The sequence below is a fragment of the Meleagris gallopavo genome, chromosome 22, assembly GCF_000146605.3.
Source record: "Meleagris gallopavo isolate NT-WF06-2002-E0010 breed Aviagen turkey brand Nicholas breeding stock chromosome 22, Turkey_5.1, whole genome shotgun sequence".
NCBI lineage: Eukaryota > Metazoa > Chordata > Aves > Galliformes > Phasianidae > Meleagris > Meleagris gallopavo.
Window position 1 is genome coordinate 13311083 of NC_015032.2, and position 14072 is coordinate 13325154.

General features: G+C 59.9%; 1 protein-coding gene across 1 annotated transcript; it reads left to right on the forward strand.

Moving 5' to 3' along the window:
• Positions 1-1610: 1610 nt before the first annotated feature.
• Positions 1611-9377, forward strand: KIAA1755 (KIAA1755 ortholog; the record flags this gene model as incomplete). The annotated part of the gene is made up of 13 exons (XM_019622104.2): positions 1611-1832; positions 2073-3285; positions 3371-3502; positions 4011-4134; positions 4455-4548; positions 5212-5298; positions 5821-5937; positions 6236-6334; positions 6422-6570; positions 6985-7123; positions 7296-7418; positions 7925-8116; positions 8187-9377. Coding segments are annotated over 13 exons (3459 nt in total), but the record flags the coding sequence as incomplete, so codon positions are not given.
• Positions 9378-14072: the final 4695 nt, after the last annotated feature.

The following is a 14072-nucleotide window of genomic DNA, read 5'->3' on the forward strand; positions in this document are numbered from 1 at the left end:
ATTGCCCCGCCGTTCTGCCGGGACCGCGGGCGGTGAAGCCGGGGCCGCTGCCCCGATCGGGGCCGATCTGAGGCTGAGTGCTGCGCTGCTCTTCTCCGTTCCTCGGTGTTCCCTCAACCCCCCTCCCCGGGAGACGGATCTGAGCTGTTACGGACCGCGGGTCCGGGCGTTCTCACCCCGCTCCTTCCCAATGGGGGGAGAGGAGAGGCTGTGCGGTCACCCCGTGGCTTCGGGCAAGAGTTAACAACCAACCTTCCTGCAACCAAAACACCACTGCCCAGCCCGTCTCGTCGGGATAAATCATCTCTAAAAGTTATGAGTGTTTGGGGAGAAATATCAATCTCTATTTAACAGCACTTTGGCTTATTAAAATGGAAATAGCTTTGCAAATGTAAATCTTCCTGTGCTCCCTAATGCCTTTTGTTTCACTCCCTTACAGCTGGAGGAGGGAAGGGGGCTCCCTGAGTCACGTTTGGTTTCTCCCCGCTCCCCACTCTCACCTCAGCCCTCTGCAGGAGCACAGAGCTCTGCGCCAATCTCACCCCAAAGCCTCTCCCATGATGAAGTGCTCTGTGACACTTAACAAAGCATTTCTGGACACTGTAGGCCAAAACGCCCTTTGGCACAGCCCGGGGTGCATCCGGTGCCTCCATCAGCCAATAGTTTTCCCCAAGATGCTGTTCCCACTGCTTTAGGGAGGTCTGTGCACTTTTAGCCCGTTCCCAGGAAAGCGGCTTGCTTTATTCTACTGATCCGCCCACAGGCGAGCCCCTTTGGTTGGGTTTCGTTGCGGGAAAGATTCTCCTCTTTCATCTTATTGTAGGGCCATTCCCCCTGTCAGACACCCTGCACTGTCCCTCCATGGGGTGAGTCCAGACTTCTTCCCCAGCACCTTCCCATCCCAGACTGGGGAGCAGCTTGAGGTCAGGGCACACTTCCTGCTGCCCCAGAAAGGATGTTGGTCCACACAGCATCAATCTGCCCCTATGTCTGCAATTCCTGCTCTGGGGCTCAGCTCCAGCATCAACTGTGCCTGGAGCCAGAGCTATGAGAAGGGCACTGCCTGCTTGTGGCCAAGCTGAGTTTGCATGCTTCTTGTGGCCTCTCCACATCTCTTCCTCGCTTGCTGTCGCAGCTCTCTGCTCTGCAGCCACGTGCACATTCACCCTTGCTCTCCCTGTGTTGCAGCTGAGGCTTTAGATGAACATTCGGATCACTTCCACCGTCTACGGTTGTGTCTACAAACTCTCTGCAATTAATGTCTTTGCAAAGCTGGGGAAGCAAAGTCAGCAGGGTGATCCTAACCTTATGCCTTTGCCCATTTGTGCTTTGTTGGGGATGGGGCTGTGACTGGGCAGCATTCTTCTCAGAAAACCCTCCAGAGATTAATTTGGAGTTCGTCATATCCAGTGAAGTGTCTGAACCCAAATACCCCATCCATCTCCAGCTGCTTGGCCTTCCTCCTCTCCTCCAGCCGCTGCATTCCTGGGATCTGCTGAGCGCACATCTCTGCTTGGACTCCACTTAACCCCTCAGCTGCTGCAGGGCCACTTTCCCGACTGGGGGGTGCGGGGTGCAGCAGAGTGGTATGGGCTCTGAGGGGTGGCTGACAGCACCCTGCTTTCCTCCCGCAGGACTCGCAGTCCCTGGATGCAGCGGTGCAAAGTGCCCTCCGCGCCCTCTATCCGCCCTTCGAAGCCACGGCCCCGACAGTGCTGGGCCAGGTGTTCCGCCTGCTGGAGAGCAGCTACCAGGGTGATGGGCTCTGCTGCCTGCTGGACTTCCTCATCCCTGCCAAGCGCCTCTTCGAGCACGTGCGGCGGGCGGCCTGTGTAAGCTGATGAGCTGCCCTGTGCTTTGCTATCCCATGCCCCTTGTGCCCTAAAGCGTGATGCCTTGCGCAGCCGTGCCCTGCCCTGGGCTGCATATCCCATCCCTGTCACCATGAGGAAGCACCCGGCCCCCTGGGAACGGCCACAGGCTCAGCGTGGTTTCGTGAGTGGGATCTCTGCCAGGAAGCACAGGAGCCGCAGAGGCTCTTGCTGATGCCCTGCGTTCTCCCTCCCTTGCAGGCTCCCTACTCCAACTGCATCTTCCTGCACGAGGGCTGGCCCCTGTGTCTGCACGAGAAGGTGGTGGTGCACCTGGCACCTCTCAACCCACTGCTGCTGCGTGCCGGGGACTTCTACCTGCAGGCAGAGCCCTGCCAGGAGCACACAGCACGCATCGCCCTCAAGCACCTCTCACCAGACCTGGACAGCGTGCAGGAGACGCCCATCCCCGAGGCTGCCTACGCGCTGCTCTTCACCAACGAGTGGCTGGAGGAGATTAATTGCAACCATGCTGGGTCCCCCCTGCACACCTGCCTGGTGGCCACTGAGAATGGCATCACCCCGCTGCCGTGGAGCAAGATTGCCTCACCAGAGTTTGTCGACAAGCCCAAGGCTGGACCCAGTGGCACAACAGGAGGCCCCAGTCCGGAGCCAGCAGCACCAACTGAGCCAGTGGCATCGATCACACCCACAGCCCATGGCACAGCAGGGAGCTCAGTGCCCTACAGCAACATCGCTGGTGTCGTCCCGGGCTGCAGAGACAGCCGGAAGCCAAACCAGGGGAGGTACCCGGGGTTGATCAAGGTGGAGCAGGCAGGGCTGAGGCAGAACCCGACCACTCTGGCCATTCCCAGCCTGCAGGATATCATCAGCCAAAACCTGGAGGGGGAGTACGTGGAGCTGCTGCAGCTCTCCCAGCAGGACCTGGGCCTCCTGGCCACGTCCCGCTCAGCGGCGGCACGGCCCTGGGTGGGCTCCTGGCCCTGCAGGGGAGTGCTGAGCTCCCAGGAGGGTCCCTGCACCCCGTGCCAGAGAAGGAGGCTGAGCGGGGAGCCTGGGCCGCACGGCCCGCGCTGCCGGCACCGCGACTCCTACCTGGCCGCCCTTCAGAACCCAGTGAGCTTCGGCCCCGTGCTGATGGCAGCCATCCTGGAAGAGCCCGACAGCTCTGCACCCCTAGCTGAGCCCCCTGAGCCATGTGGGAGCAGGGCCAGCACCCCCTGCCCCCGCAGGGCTCGTGCCGGGGGGTCAGGAGGGCAGGCGGTGGGGCAGCGCAGCCCCCATCTGCCCCCAGCCCCCACTCGCTCAGAGGCAGCGGGCTCCGGCCACAAGTTCTCCTTCCTGAAGGGCCCTCGGCTCGGGGACAGTGCGGGCAGCCAGCATGAGGGTGGCTGGAGGAAGGTGTCTGCCATTTACTCACCCAGGATGGGCAGAGCCAAGCCGGCCGGGAAAGGTGATGACCGCGCGGGGCTGCGGGGTGCCGCGTTTCTCTGCCCCATCGCACTTTGTCAACCCCTCTCCTCTGTCCCCATGGACAGGTGCAGATGTGGCAGCTGCAGCCCCTGCAGAGGAACGGTCCCTGCAGAGCACCATCGGACAGAACGGCCCCTCCGTGCTCTGGCAGGAGCTGCACGCTGGGCTGCTGCACTCAGGCATCGTCTGCCTGCCAGGTACAGGAGCAGCCGCCTTCTGCTGGGAAGTGGTTTGGGGGGAGGTCTCAGGGCTTTGCCCCCAAGAAATTTGGAAATTTCCCTTCAGCTGGGCAAAAAAAAGTCAGGCAGCGTGCTCTGAGCAGCTGACATGGCTCCCAGCTGCACGCAGCCCTCCCACACCATTCCTCACAAATGAAGCTTTTCAGCTTTTAGCTGCCAAACGGCAAACGTTTGGATTCTTCCTTTTCCCAAGAACTGAAAACCTGTGGCAGAAACATCCTTGTTTTCTGGGGGGAAATCATCCTTATCACCTGAACCATGGCATGGCATTTCCAGGGCTACCGAGCATGCGAGGGCCCTCAGGGGCTGGCACAGCCCTCACTGCCCCTCTGCGGGGATCAGGCACAACTGGATTCAAGCAGGTCTTGTGCCTGACCCCCCTGTGAAATGCCAATGTGAGCTGTGCAGAGACCCCAGGGCTGGCCGGCAGGGAAGGAGAGGTCAATGTCCTGCTTCAACTCTGCAGGCGGCACCGACAAGCTGGGCAGGGCTCTCCTGCAGGTGACCACCAGCAGCAGCGCCTGGGGGGCCATGTGGTGCTCAGCTGCCGAGCTGGCAAAGCTGCTCCTCTGCCTCTGCTCCCTCCCAAGGTAAGGGCCGGGAGTACCTGAGGGTCCCCCCACCCCCGTGACCTGCATCCCATTTGCACCATTTGGGCACATCCCACAGGCTCCTTGTCATGTCCACACCACTGCAGCCACCCCTGTGCCTCTGCCCAGCACTGGCAGTGCCACCCTGCACTGTGCTGAGCTGGGGTTACCGATGGGGATGAGGGCACAGCTCCAGTGCTGCTGTTTCTCCTGGGGACAGGCGCTGCTCTGCCTCCCAGTGGGTCGAGTCCCAGGGAGCATCCTCTGCTGACCTGTGTGATTTTGCCTCCTTGTTACTGTGTTGTGTTTCCATGTGCCAGGAAGGATGCGAAGGACAGCGGGCTGACAGCCGTGGTGGATGCCAGGAAGCAGCCTCCCTCTCCCACCCTGTACTCTGCTCTCCGCTCCATCCAGGTATGCTGGGGCTGTTCTGTAGGTGCCAGCTGTGTGCCTGCAGCCCCTGTTCCATGGCAAGTTCAGCCCTCTTGAGAGCCTCATCCCATCCCCCATATCAGAGCAGTCCTACAAGCAGCCTGAGATGCCCGAGGCTATGCTTTTATCTCACTCATAGATTTTCCCCCTTAGCACCATGGTGTGGGTTTATTGGGACGGATATAAGCATCCTGCAGCATCATCACCATGCATTTATTTAGAAAAATCACATCTCTTACTGCCTTCTCATCCCCAGATTCCCCACAGGACCGGCAACACTCAAACAACCTCCCCTTTGTTCCCAAAGTTGCTGCTCAGTCTCTAATTCTGGGCACGTCCACAGTGGCGCGGGCAGCCCATGACCAGGCACAAAGACCCCATTTCCCCTGAGCAGAGCCCCCCATGCAGAGGATTGTCATGGTATGAGGGAAGGGACTTGTTCACGGGCCACTTTCCATGGGTTCCTTCTGCCAGGGAGTCTATTCTGTGGATAGGGACAGCAATATGGGGACTGATACCATTTCCCATGCCAGCGAGCTCGGGGCCTTTTTCCCTTGGTTACCCATAGCTGTAGTTGGGTGACTTGGGTCTGATGGCCACGGCAGCACGGCAGGGCATGCAGGAGTGACTGTCCTTCCTTCACAGAACATCTCACCGGGTTGCATCCACACTGTGCTGCTGCTGGCTGAGAAGGAGCCATCTGCTCCCCGTGAGAAGCTGCCTGGGCTGCAGGTGAGAGCTGTCTGTCCCATCCCCTCCTTGTGTCCCTCTGTTTTATCCCATGGCAGCAGCTCCCATAGGGTGACAGCAGCCTCCCAGTTTGGAGCACCCTCTGTCCCCTCACTGGAGATCCCGCTCCCCACTTCAGGGCTCACCGCTGCCATGGCTCTGCTGGGCTGTACCAAAAGTTGCCTGGTGTTTCCCCATCACAGCCTTCAACCAAACACAGGTGTCAGGGTGATAAATCTAAACCTGAAAGGGTTTATTGTTCATCTAGTGCCGCTCAGTGTAATTAATATCATGTGAAATATTAATGAGCCCGATTACCTCATTTGGATGTCATGGCAGATTATTGCAGTCCCAGTGATGTCCCAGGCATTCAAACACAGCGGAGCTGCAGGGGGACGCAGCTGGAGCTGCACTGCGCACTCAGGGCCACAGGGGCATGAGGGCCACGTTCCCCAGCTCCAGGCTGCCCCTGGGGGGACAGGACCCGTGCAGTCCCACAGCTCTCAGGAGCCCCATGCCCTGCAGGTGGAGACGCTGACATCGCTGAAGGCTCTGGGCCGCTTTGTCGACAGCTCCCAGGTGACGGCGGAGCTGGAGGGCACCTTCCCCTACTGCCACGGCGAGTGGGTGCAATTCTTCCAGGTGTCCAGGACCGCACCATCAGCCACCTCCTCCCTTCCCACGGTTTCCCTCTGTCCTCAAAGTGCAGAGCACAGAGCAGCCTTCCTGTCCCACCCCTATCCCCAGCCTAGGACAGCTTGCTGCTGGCCTGGCTCCTGCTGTCGCTTCCCCATCCCTTCCTCACTGGCTTTCACATGATGTCCCCAAAGCACTTCCCACTCTGTAGTTGCTCTGGCAGTGATCCTCCTGCTCCCCGCTGCAGCCCCTGCTCCTGTCCCACTGCCTGCACAGCCCTGCTCACCCCTGTGCTTCCCAACAGAGGCTGCAGCCCTTCACCGCCAGTCTTGGACGGGCATTGGAGCTGCTGCAGAGCTGCATCCAGGAGCTTCAGAGCACTGACGGTGGGGCGGGGATGCAGGTACCGGGGCTGTGCCCATCACCATCCCTAACTGCACAGCCTGAGCTGCCCGTCCTGCAGCCCCCGCTGAGTGCAGTCTCTCGGCAGGATGCGGCCGCACGCATCGAGAGGCACCAGGAGCTGATGCACAGGGTGCTGAGCGACCCGCAGCTGCTGTGCCTGCAGCGCGAGGGGGGGGCCGTGCTGGCCCGGCTGCGCAGGGATGCTGCCCGGCTCCGAGCCTCACCACACGTCAGGTACGGGGCAGAGGGACCAGGCTCCCCGCCAGCAGCACCTCCCAGCGCTGCCATCCGCTGCCCAGCACCCTTCTGCCATGCCCACACCCCGTGCAAGAATCCCGCTGGGGAAGCTCAGAGCACGAGGCTCTGTGCTCCGAGCTCCCAGCGCCTGCAGCCATCCCATGGGCCAGTCTCAGGCAGAGCCACTAGATGGGGCCAAGCCCCGGTGCTGCTGCACACGTCCAGCAGTGCCGCTCCCATCCAGCAATGCCCATCGCATCCAGCGGTGCCGCTCACGTCCAGCTTCTGCTGCAGACACCCAGTCCTGCGCTCCCCACCCCTGACCCTAACCCTAACCCTGACCCTGACCCTAACCCTAACCCTCACCCTAACCCCAACCCAACCTCAGCCCTAACCCCTCCCCCCATGCAGGGCTGGCATTGATGCGGCCGAGGCACGGTACGCGCAGCTGGAGGAGGAGCTGCACCTCCTGGTCTCGCTGTCCAACAGCCGCCTGGAGCGGCTCAGCGCCCTGCGGAAGGTGCGGGAGCTGGAGGCCGAGCTGGATGAGGTGGGTGCTGGAGCAGCGTTTCCTCAGCTTATAGTGATGGAGGAAATACAGATAATGACAGGATTGCCCGTGCTTGGGTTTTAATTACTGGTGCTGTGCATAACCAGACGGTGCAGGGAAGGGAAGGGCGGTGCCTGGGGCCGTCCCACTGACCCCCACCTGCTCCCCACAGCTCAGGCAATGGCTGGATGGAGAGGGGGCAGCGCGGCTGCGTGAGATGGGAGCTGAGGAGTGCAACCCTGACAGCTGTGAGAAGTCCACAGAGTGCTGGAGTGAATTCCTGCTGCAGGCAGCGGTACGTACAGCCACCTCCGGTGTCACCTCCCAGCACACTGCCCAGCACTGGGCACAAACATCAACGTGCAAAATTAGAGCAGGGTTCCGATGCCCTTACAGAGTTTGGTGTACTCAGCCCAGCTCTCCCAGGCTGGGAATGAGATCTCTGTGCAAAATGAGTTTCCTCCAACCGAGGCCCAGCTGTTGCTGCCAGCTCTGCTTCCCTGGGGCTGCTCCCTGCTCCCTGCTGCAATCAGGGCCCTTAATTTCTCATTCTGCGCAAGGAAGAAGCAATACAGACCCACTCAGGGCAGTGCAGTCTGTGTGGTGCAAAGCCAGGCCATGCAGAGCAGAGATGTGCAGAATGCCCAATGCTGTGCTGCCTCTCACCTGCCCAGAACTGCCTCTCCACATGCACTGAGCACACAGCTCTGGCTCCGGAGTGGAGGGCTCTGAGCTGAGAGCTGCACCCCGAGCCATCAGCACTGCTCCCAGTGTGAATCTCACTGCTGTGCCTATCTGCAGGCCCGGCACCGGCACGGCCTGGCGCTGTGTCAGCAGGCAGACAAGCTGCAGGATTCTGTGTCCCCCGAGGCTGAGCCCTTGCAGGCAGCCGTGGCCCTGCTCCGAACGAAGCTGATGAGTTTCCAGCAGCGCATGGAGCGGCGGCGGGCAGAGCTGGAGATGCTACACGAGCTGCGTCAGTTCTCCAGCAAGGTGGGTGCACGCTGCCCAGGCACGGCGCAGGCAGGCGGCGGGACGCGCAGCACCGTGCGTTGTTTTGCAGATCACTTGCCTGAACGCGGGCTGCAGGCAGTGCTCGGCGCAGGCGAAGCACGGCGGGGTCCCCGCAGGGCGGCCCGAGGCTCTGCAGCGCCTGGAGAGCTCCTTCCAGAGGCTTTCGGTGGAGTTCTCCACGGAGAAGCTGCAGGAGATGCGGGCGCAGCTGCGCCGGATGCAGAGCAGCAGCGGGACGGGAGCCTGGACGGCAGCGTGGCACAAGTACCAGGAGACGCGGCAGAGCCTGGAGGCGATGCTGGCCGAGCTGTGGGAGGGGTCTGCAGGCGCCGCTCCGGGCCATGGGGCCGTGCAGGCTTCGGGGCAGCCCTCAGCCAGCGGCTCTTGTGGCCGTGCCAGGGGCACGGAGCAGCACGATGCCGCCCGCTCGCCCCCGAGCTCCCCACGGCCGCGCTGCAGCTCCCTCCCGACATGCGGCAGCGGAACCCCACCGCGCACCAAGAAGAACCCATCCCAGCTCTGCAGCCCGCCCTGCTGCGTGTCTCCATCCCCACCTCGCGCCCCTCTCTGCAGTCAGCCCCCGGCACACGGCTCAGCACATCCACGAGGCGACGCAGCGCAGTACTTCCAGGTCTCCAGCCATAGCAGCTTCTCCTCTGAGGACTCAGACACACAGAACTCTGCTGAAGAAACCCCAGCGACAATCTCGGCTGTGCCTCAGGACTTGGGGCCGCCCGGTAGCCCCCAAAAACCCTCCCCAATTGTGTACCTGGAGAACCACCGTGCCACAGGGCTGGGCAGGGCAGACACCAAGTGAAGGTGACCCCCAGTCCCGGGAACGCATGGGGACGTGCCCTGCTCAGGGGTAAAATATGGGCACTGCTGCCCGGTGCTCAGAGCCCATTGGTTTTTCAGTCTTTCAGCATTTAACACCCCATGAAGTAGCCATAACCCCACTTACTGGCCCTCACCGGGTTAATTGTTAATCTGCCAGGCGAGGCGATCCTCCTGCAAAGTGCATTTATCAGCACCAGGGCTGGCATGCCCATGTCCCAGTGATGAGCTGAGGGATGCAGAGCCCCATCCATGCCCCTGCTACCATGATGCCATCCCGGTGACAGTGACAATGGGCGCTTTTTTTGGATGCACTCATTAACGTGCCACTAATTACATTAATGCCAATAAAGCTCCTGGAGCAGTGGTCGTGGAGCACAGTGGGGAATTGTGTCCTGCTGGCTTCTGGGGGCCGGTGCTTTCATGAGCCCCACTGCACACTGTAGATGCCACAGCCACAGTGCTGACCCTCCCAGCAGCTCATGGTTGGACTCGCCACCAAAAAGCCCTGCAGCAGCTCACGAGAGTCCTCTCCCTGTTGTTAGGGTCGGGAGAAACAGCTCTGTCTGCAGTTCTCCCTCTGTCCCACCTGCTCCCTGCAGGTCTATAGCTGATCCCTCCCATCACTGTCCAATCCTCGGGACTTGGCCCTGCCTGCTCCATCCCACAGCCCTGCATGGGACACACGGTGCAGGAGAGCAGGCGGAGCTGGGACGGGGTGACCATGAGCTAACCAAGGGAACTCTTGCAAAATGCAATATCTCACATGGAGTCTGGTCCAGAAAAACACAGCCCTACTCCCAGCTGTCATATGGGCACGGCTCGCTGTCCCACACAGTGCAGCTCCCCAGCATAAAGGGCACATGGTGCCCATCCCAGAGTTTGTAAGCATCAGTCATACCCCCTCCAGCCTTGTTTGTGCCAAATTCACCAAAGTGGGCTGGTCCCCATGGGTAGGTGCTGGCAGCACAGTGGTTGCTCCCATGGCATCTCTTCGATCTGCTGACCCCACTCCTACCCACTCATTTCCCTGGTAACACTTCTGCCAGTTCCTCCCTGCAATCCTTATAGCTGAGGTCTGTCTCATTCCTGTTGGTTTGAAGGGAATTACTCCGGAGAGGTGTGGGTGGGTCTGTGTGACCCATTGGGACAAGCCCAGCTGGTTTGCTCCATTTTCCAACTATCCCCACATTACAAGTTGCACTGAGGTCCATCCATGCTGGAGCTGCTCTTCATCTCTTTCACAGCACCGCCGCAGTCCCAGTGCTGCTGGAAGACAAAAACACTCATTGATACCTTTGTCATCTTTAGGATGGATTATTCTAATTAATTCTGGGTGCCTCTCAGCCCCGTGTGAACGAATGGCTGCAGCCACACCGGGTGGCAGCAGAGCGGGATCTCGTTGGTGCCGTCACATAATTCAGGAGATGAAATCCCCCCAGCAGCCACGAGTCAAACCCCATAATGGCTGCAGGGTGCTCTGCTGGCATGCAGCAATAACACCTGCAGTGCTCCAAGAGGTGCTCCGTGCTGAGATGTTTCCCTGTGCCATTCCTCGTGTAACCATGAGGTCAGCACTGCAGGTCTGCTGTCCCACCTCCCAGGCCCAGCCTGGCCCACACGTTGTGGGTTTTCCATGCTGTTTTGTAAGTCAGAGAAGAGCAGCGTTTCCCATGGAGAAAGAGAATCATCTCTCAAACCTGGTTACAATCTCTTCCCAATAGAACAAACAATGGCTTTCCTGTTGTTTTTCTTTTTCCAAAAGAAAAAAAAAAATCATCATAATACGGTATTTTGCAAACCCTGAGGTTAACTGATAACAGATCGGAGAGCTTCCAGCTCCTCGGCAGAGGGAAAAGCATTTTCTCGTGATGCTGCCCACCCCTACCCCGCTCTGTGGTCATGGTGGGATGCATCCTCCCCAAAAGTGTTTTTGTAACATTCTGCACAAATTTTTCTTAGCTCCACTGATCCTTCAGTGCCTGATTTATGGCTCCGGGTCTGACCAATTAAGCTATAACCTTTCCAGAAAGGCAAGTGCAGGAGTTAATCAATGTCTCTTTCCCACCCAGGAAATGGCAAAGCCATTTGTCAGGAGCTGTGGGGGGTCCCCAGGAGCTGTGCTCCCCAGCGGGGCCACAGCCCACCTGCACTGCTGCATGGTATGCTTCCTTCTAAACCAAACGGATGAATGAATGATGGGTGCAGAAGGAAGAAAACAGAGCTGAGCAATGGGTTCAGGCAGGCACTGAGCCCCAGAGCTGGGCTCTGTGCTCCTGTTATGACAGCCCCTGGGCAATACAGGGCACAGGACGGGGACCTGGTGCAGAGCATGCTGCTCATGTCCAGACCTGTGCTCACTGCACACAGCCAAGGACTGGGGCTTTGGTTTCTGCAGGTAAGCACAGAGTCCTGGTGCCTGGGGAGCTGAGCTTCAGCGCTGCTCTTTGTGGTGCCTTTGGCTGAGAGCAGAGATCCCGAGCTGCATTTCTGCCTCCTGCTCCTGCCCTAAACTGGGACAAATGCAAAGGCAAAGAAATTCCTGACAGCGGGGGCAAAGATGGCACCAAGTATGGAACACCAATGCCCAGCACAGCCCCAACCTGACCCCTGCTGACCCGGGGGGTCCTGAGCCCTCCCCCAAAGGAGGCACACAGCTGTGACGGAGCTGCCCTGGGCACAGGGCTGTGGGGCACTGAGCTGACACAGGTTCACCACCAGAGATGTGAGCGCATCATTCATCCCGGTGCCTGGAAAATGTGTCTCAGAGGTGCAGTACTGCGAATCAAAGCCCTGAGCAGGGAGTGGAGGCCATCCTGATCCATCCAGAAAACGGCTGTCAGAAACCACAGAGGTGTGGGATTTCTGAGGAAACACGAAGGCATGGTATGGAGAGCAGAGCTGGGGTTCTTCCAGAGAGCTGCTTGGAAATGACACCTGGCAGCTGAAATGGGCTCACTGTGGGGTGAAGCCATTCAGCTCACAAAGAGAGCACCGAACCCTGCTCTACACTGCAGGCACCCAATGCCACAAGGTCCATGGGCACATCCCAGGGCTGTCAGAGCCCTGCGCTGGGCCTGGCATGGAGCTCAGAGCTGGATAAAGGGGGGCAGGGAGGGTTGGCTTCTCCTCGTCTTAAATAGAAAACACCAGGTTGGGCTGTAGAACAAAGGCCGTGAAATCACACATTCCTCCCGGAGCCTCCCTCCAGCCATGTGGCCGAGCACTTCTCCCCCAGGGTTTCCAGAGAAGGCGCTGATCGGCTGCCCAGCTCTCCCCCAGGGGCTTCTCTTGGCAGTCCTCTGGAATGGATTTGCACAGCTCAGCTTTTGCCTCTCCACTGCTGTCCTACACCAGAGTGGGGTGACACCGGGATGATACACGGATGACACCGGGGTGACATCAGGGTGCCACCAGAGCACACCGCACCCCTCAGACCTGCCCATCCCAGACCCCCAGCACGACTCCCAGAACCCTGTGGCGTCAGGGGGAGCTCAGGACACCCCCACCCACTTCTGCCCCCACCCCAGCCGGGTGAGCATCCCGGGGCGGAGGAGCCCAGCACAGGCAGAGCACTCAGAGGCAGCTGATGGCGTAGCTCAGGGCTCAGGGAAGACACTGTCCCTTTCAGGGTTTGTTTGCTCGACTAACTCAGGATGTGCCTTGCGTGGGGCTGGGTGTAGCTCACTGCACACCCAGCATAGCAAACAGCCGGGACACGGGCACAGCCCCTTTGAAGCTGCTCCAGCAGCGGGCAGGAGCGGGGCAGGCACAGCCCTCCATGGAACACCTTGAGCACATGGGCTATTTTGGGCATCCAGCAGAGCAAACTCCCTCTTAATGCATCCTTGTCTTACTAAGGAGAGTAAAAATAACACCATCAGCACGGCCACCTCCCGCCTGCTGTATTTCCACTGCAGGCAGACAGAAACCCCCCTGTGTGCAGGGGTAAATGGAGAGGGCACCGACTGCGAGTGGAGGGTTTCCTCCTGCGGGGATGCAGGGTCAGAGCCAGCTCCCACTGCCCCACCGGGAGCTGAGACACAGCTATAGCCAGGTACCACCACTACTCTGTGCTTGGCCAAAGGCTGTGCAGGAACCATCTTTGTGCCATCAGCTCCGTGCCATCAGTCCCAGCATCGCACCCACCAGGCATGCAGACTCCTGCTGGGCAGCTGATCGTGAGTTAGGGCAGAGCTGAGTGAGAAAAATCTGTTTCAGATCACTCCAAGAATTCGGTGCCATCACATGGCTGTTTGTCATGCACCAACCAGAGTAAATCAAACACTTCCGAATGCTGCACCCCGGGCTGGAGAGTTTATCCAGAGTTCACATGCGGTGAGAAGGAAGTGAGGGCTTGTGTGGACGGAGATGGGCTTGCACCCTCAGGGTGAGCCCGGGTGCATTGGCACTGCATTAGCACGAAACTGCTGGTGGCAGAGGCTCCAGCACACTGGAAGTGGGGCTGGGAGTGGGGTCAGCTCAGGACAGGCAAAACCCTGCTGCCAGGAAGGACCCCAGTGCCTGCATCCCTGCAGTGGGGAGAGGGCATCCAGTGCCTGGGAGCTGGCAGCCTCTACAGCCTCCACAGCCCTTGCTGCCCCATGGGAATATTCAGCCCTGCACTGCCTGTGGGGCCAGCACTGAGGGGACCAGTAGGAGAGGGGGAATTCCTTCCCATTGCTGCCACAGCCCCAGTGTGCATACACAGATGATGGAGAGATGCGGGAAGGCTTCAATTAAAGCCATCTGCCCGTTACCCCTTGGAGAGGGGGGCTGCAGAACCAGCTGTGTGATGCAGAGCACACCGGGCTCTCAGTATTTCCGATGGGCTCGGGGTCTCCACAGTGTTGATAGGTTGGTGTTGGCAGTGTCAGTGGGATTGGGGTCCAGAAGTTCTGATGGGGTTGAGGGACCAGTGGTGGGGCCGTGGCAGCCTTGGGGCACACGGGGAAGGCAGGGAGCGGGCCGGGCGCTGTGGGGCTGCTGGTGCACCCTCGGAGCCCTCCAGCAGATCTTCCCTCAGGCATCGTCCGGGGCCGTGTTTACGGGAAGGGGGCGGCTGCGGTGGCTCCGAGGCGGCCGGGAATGGCCGCGTATG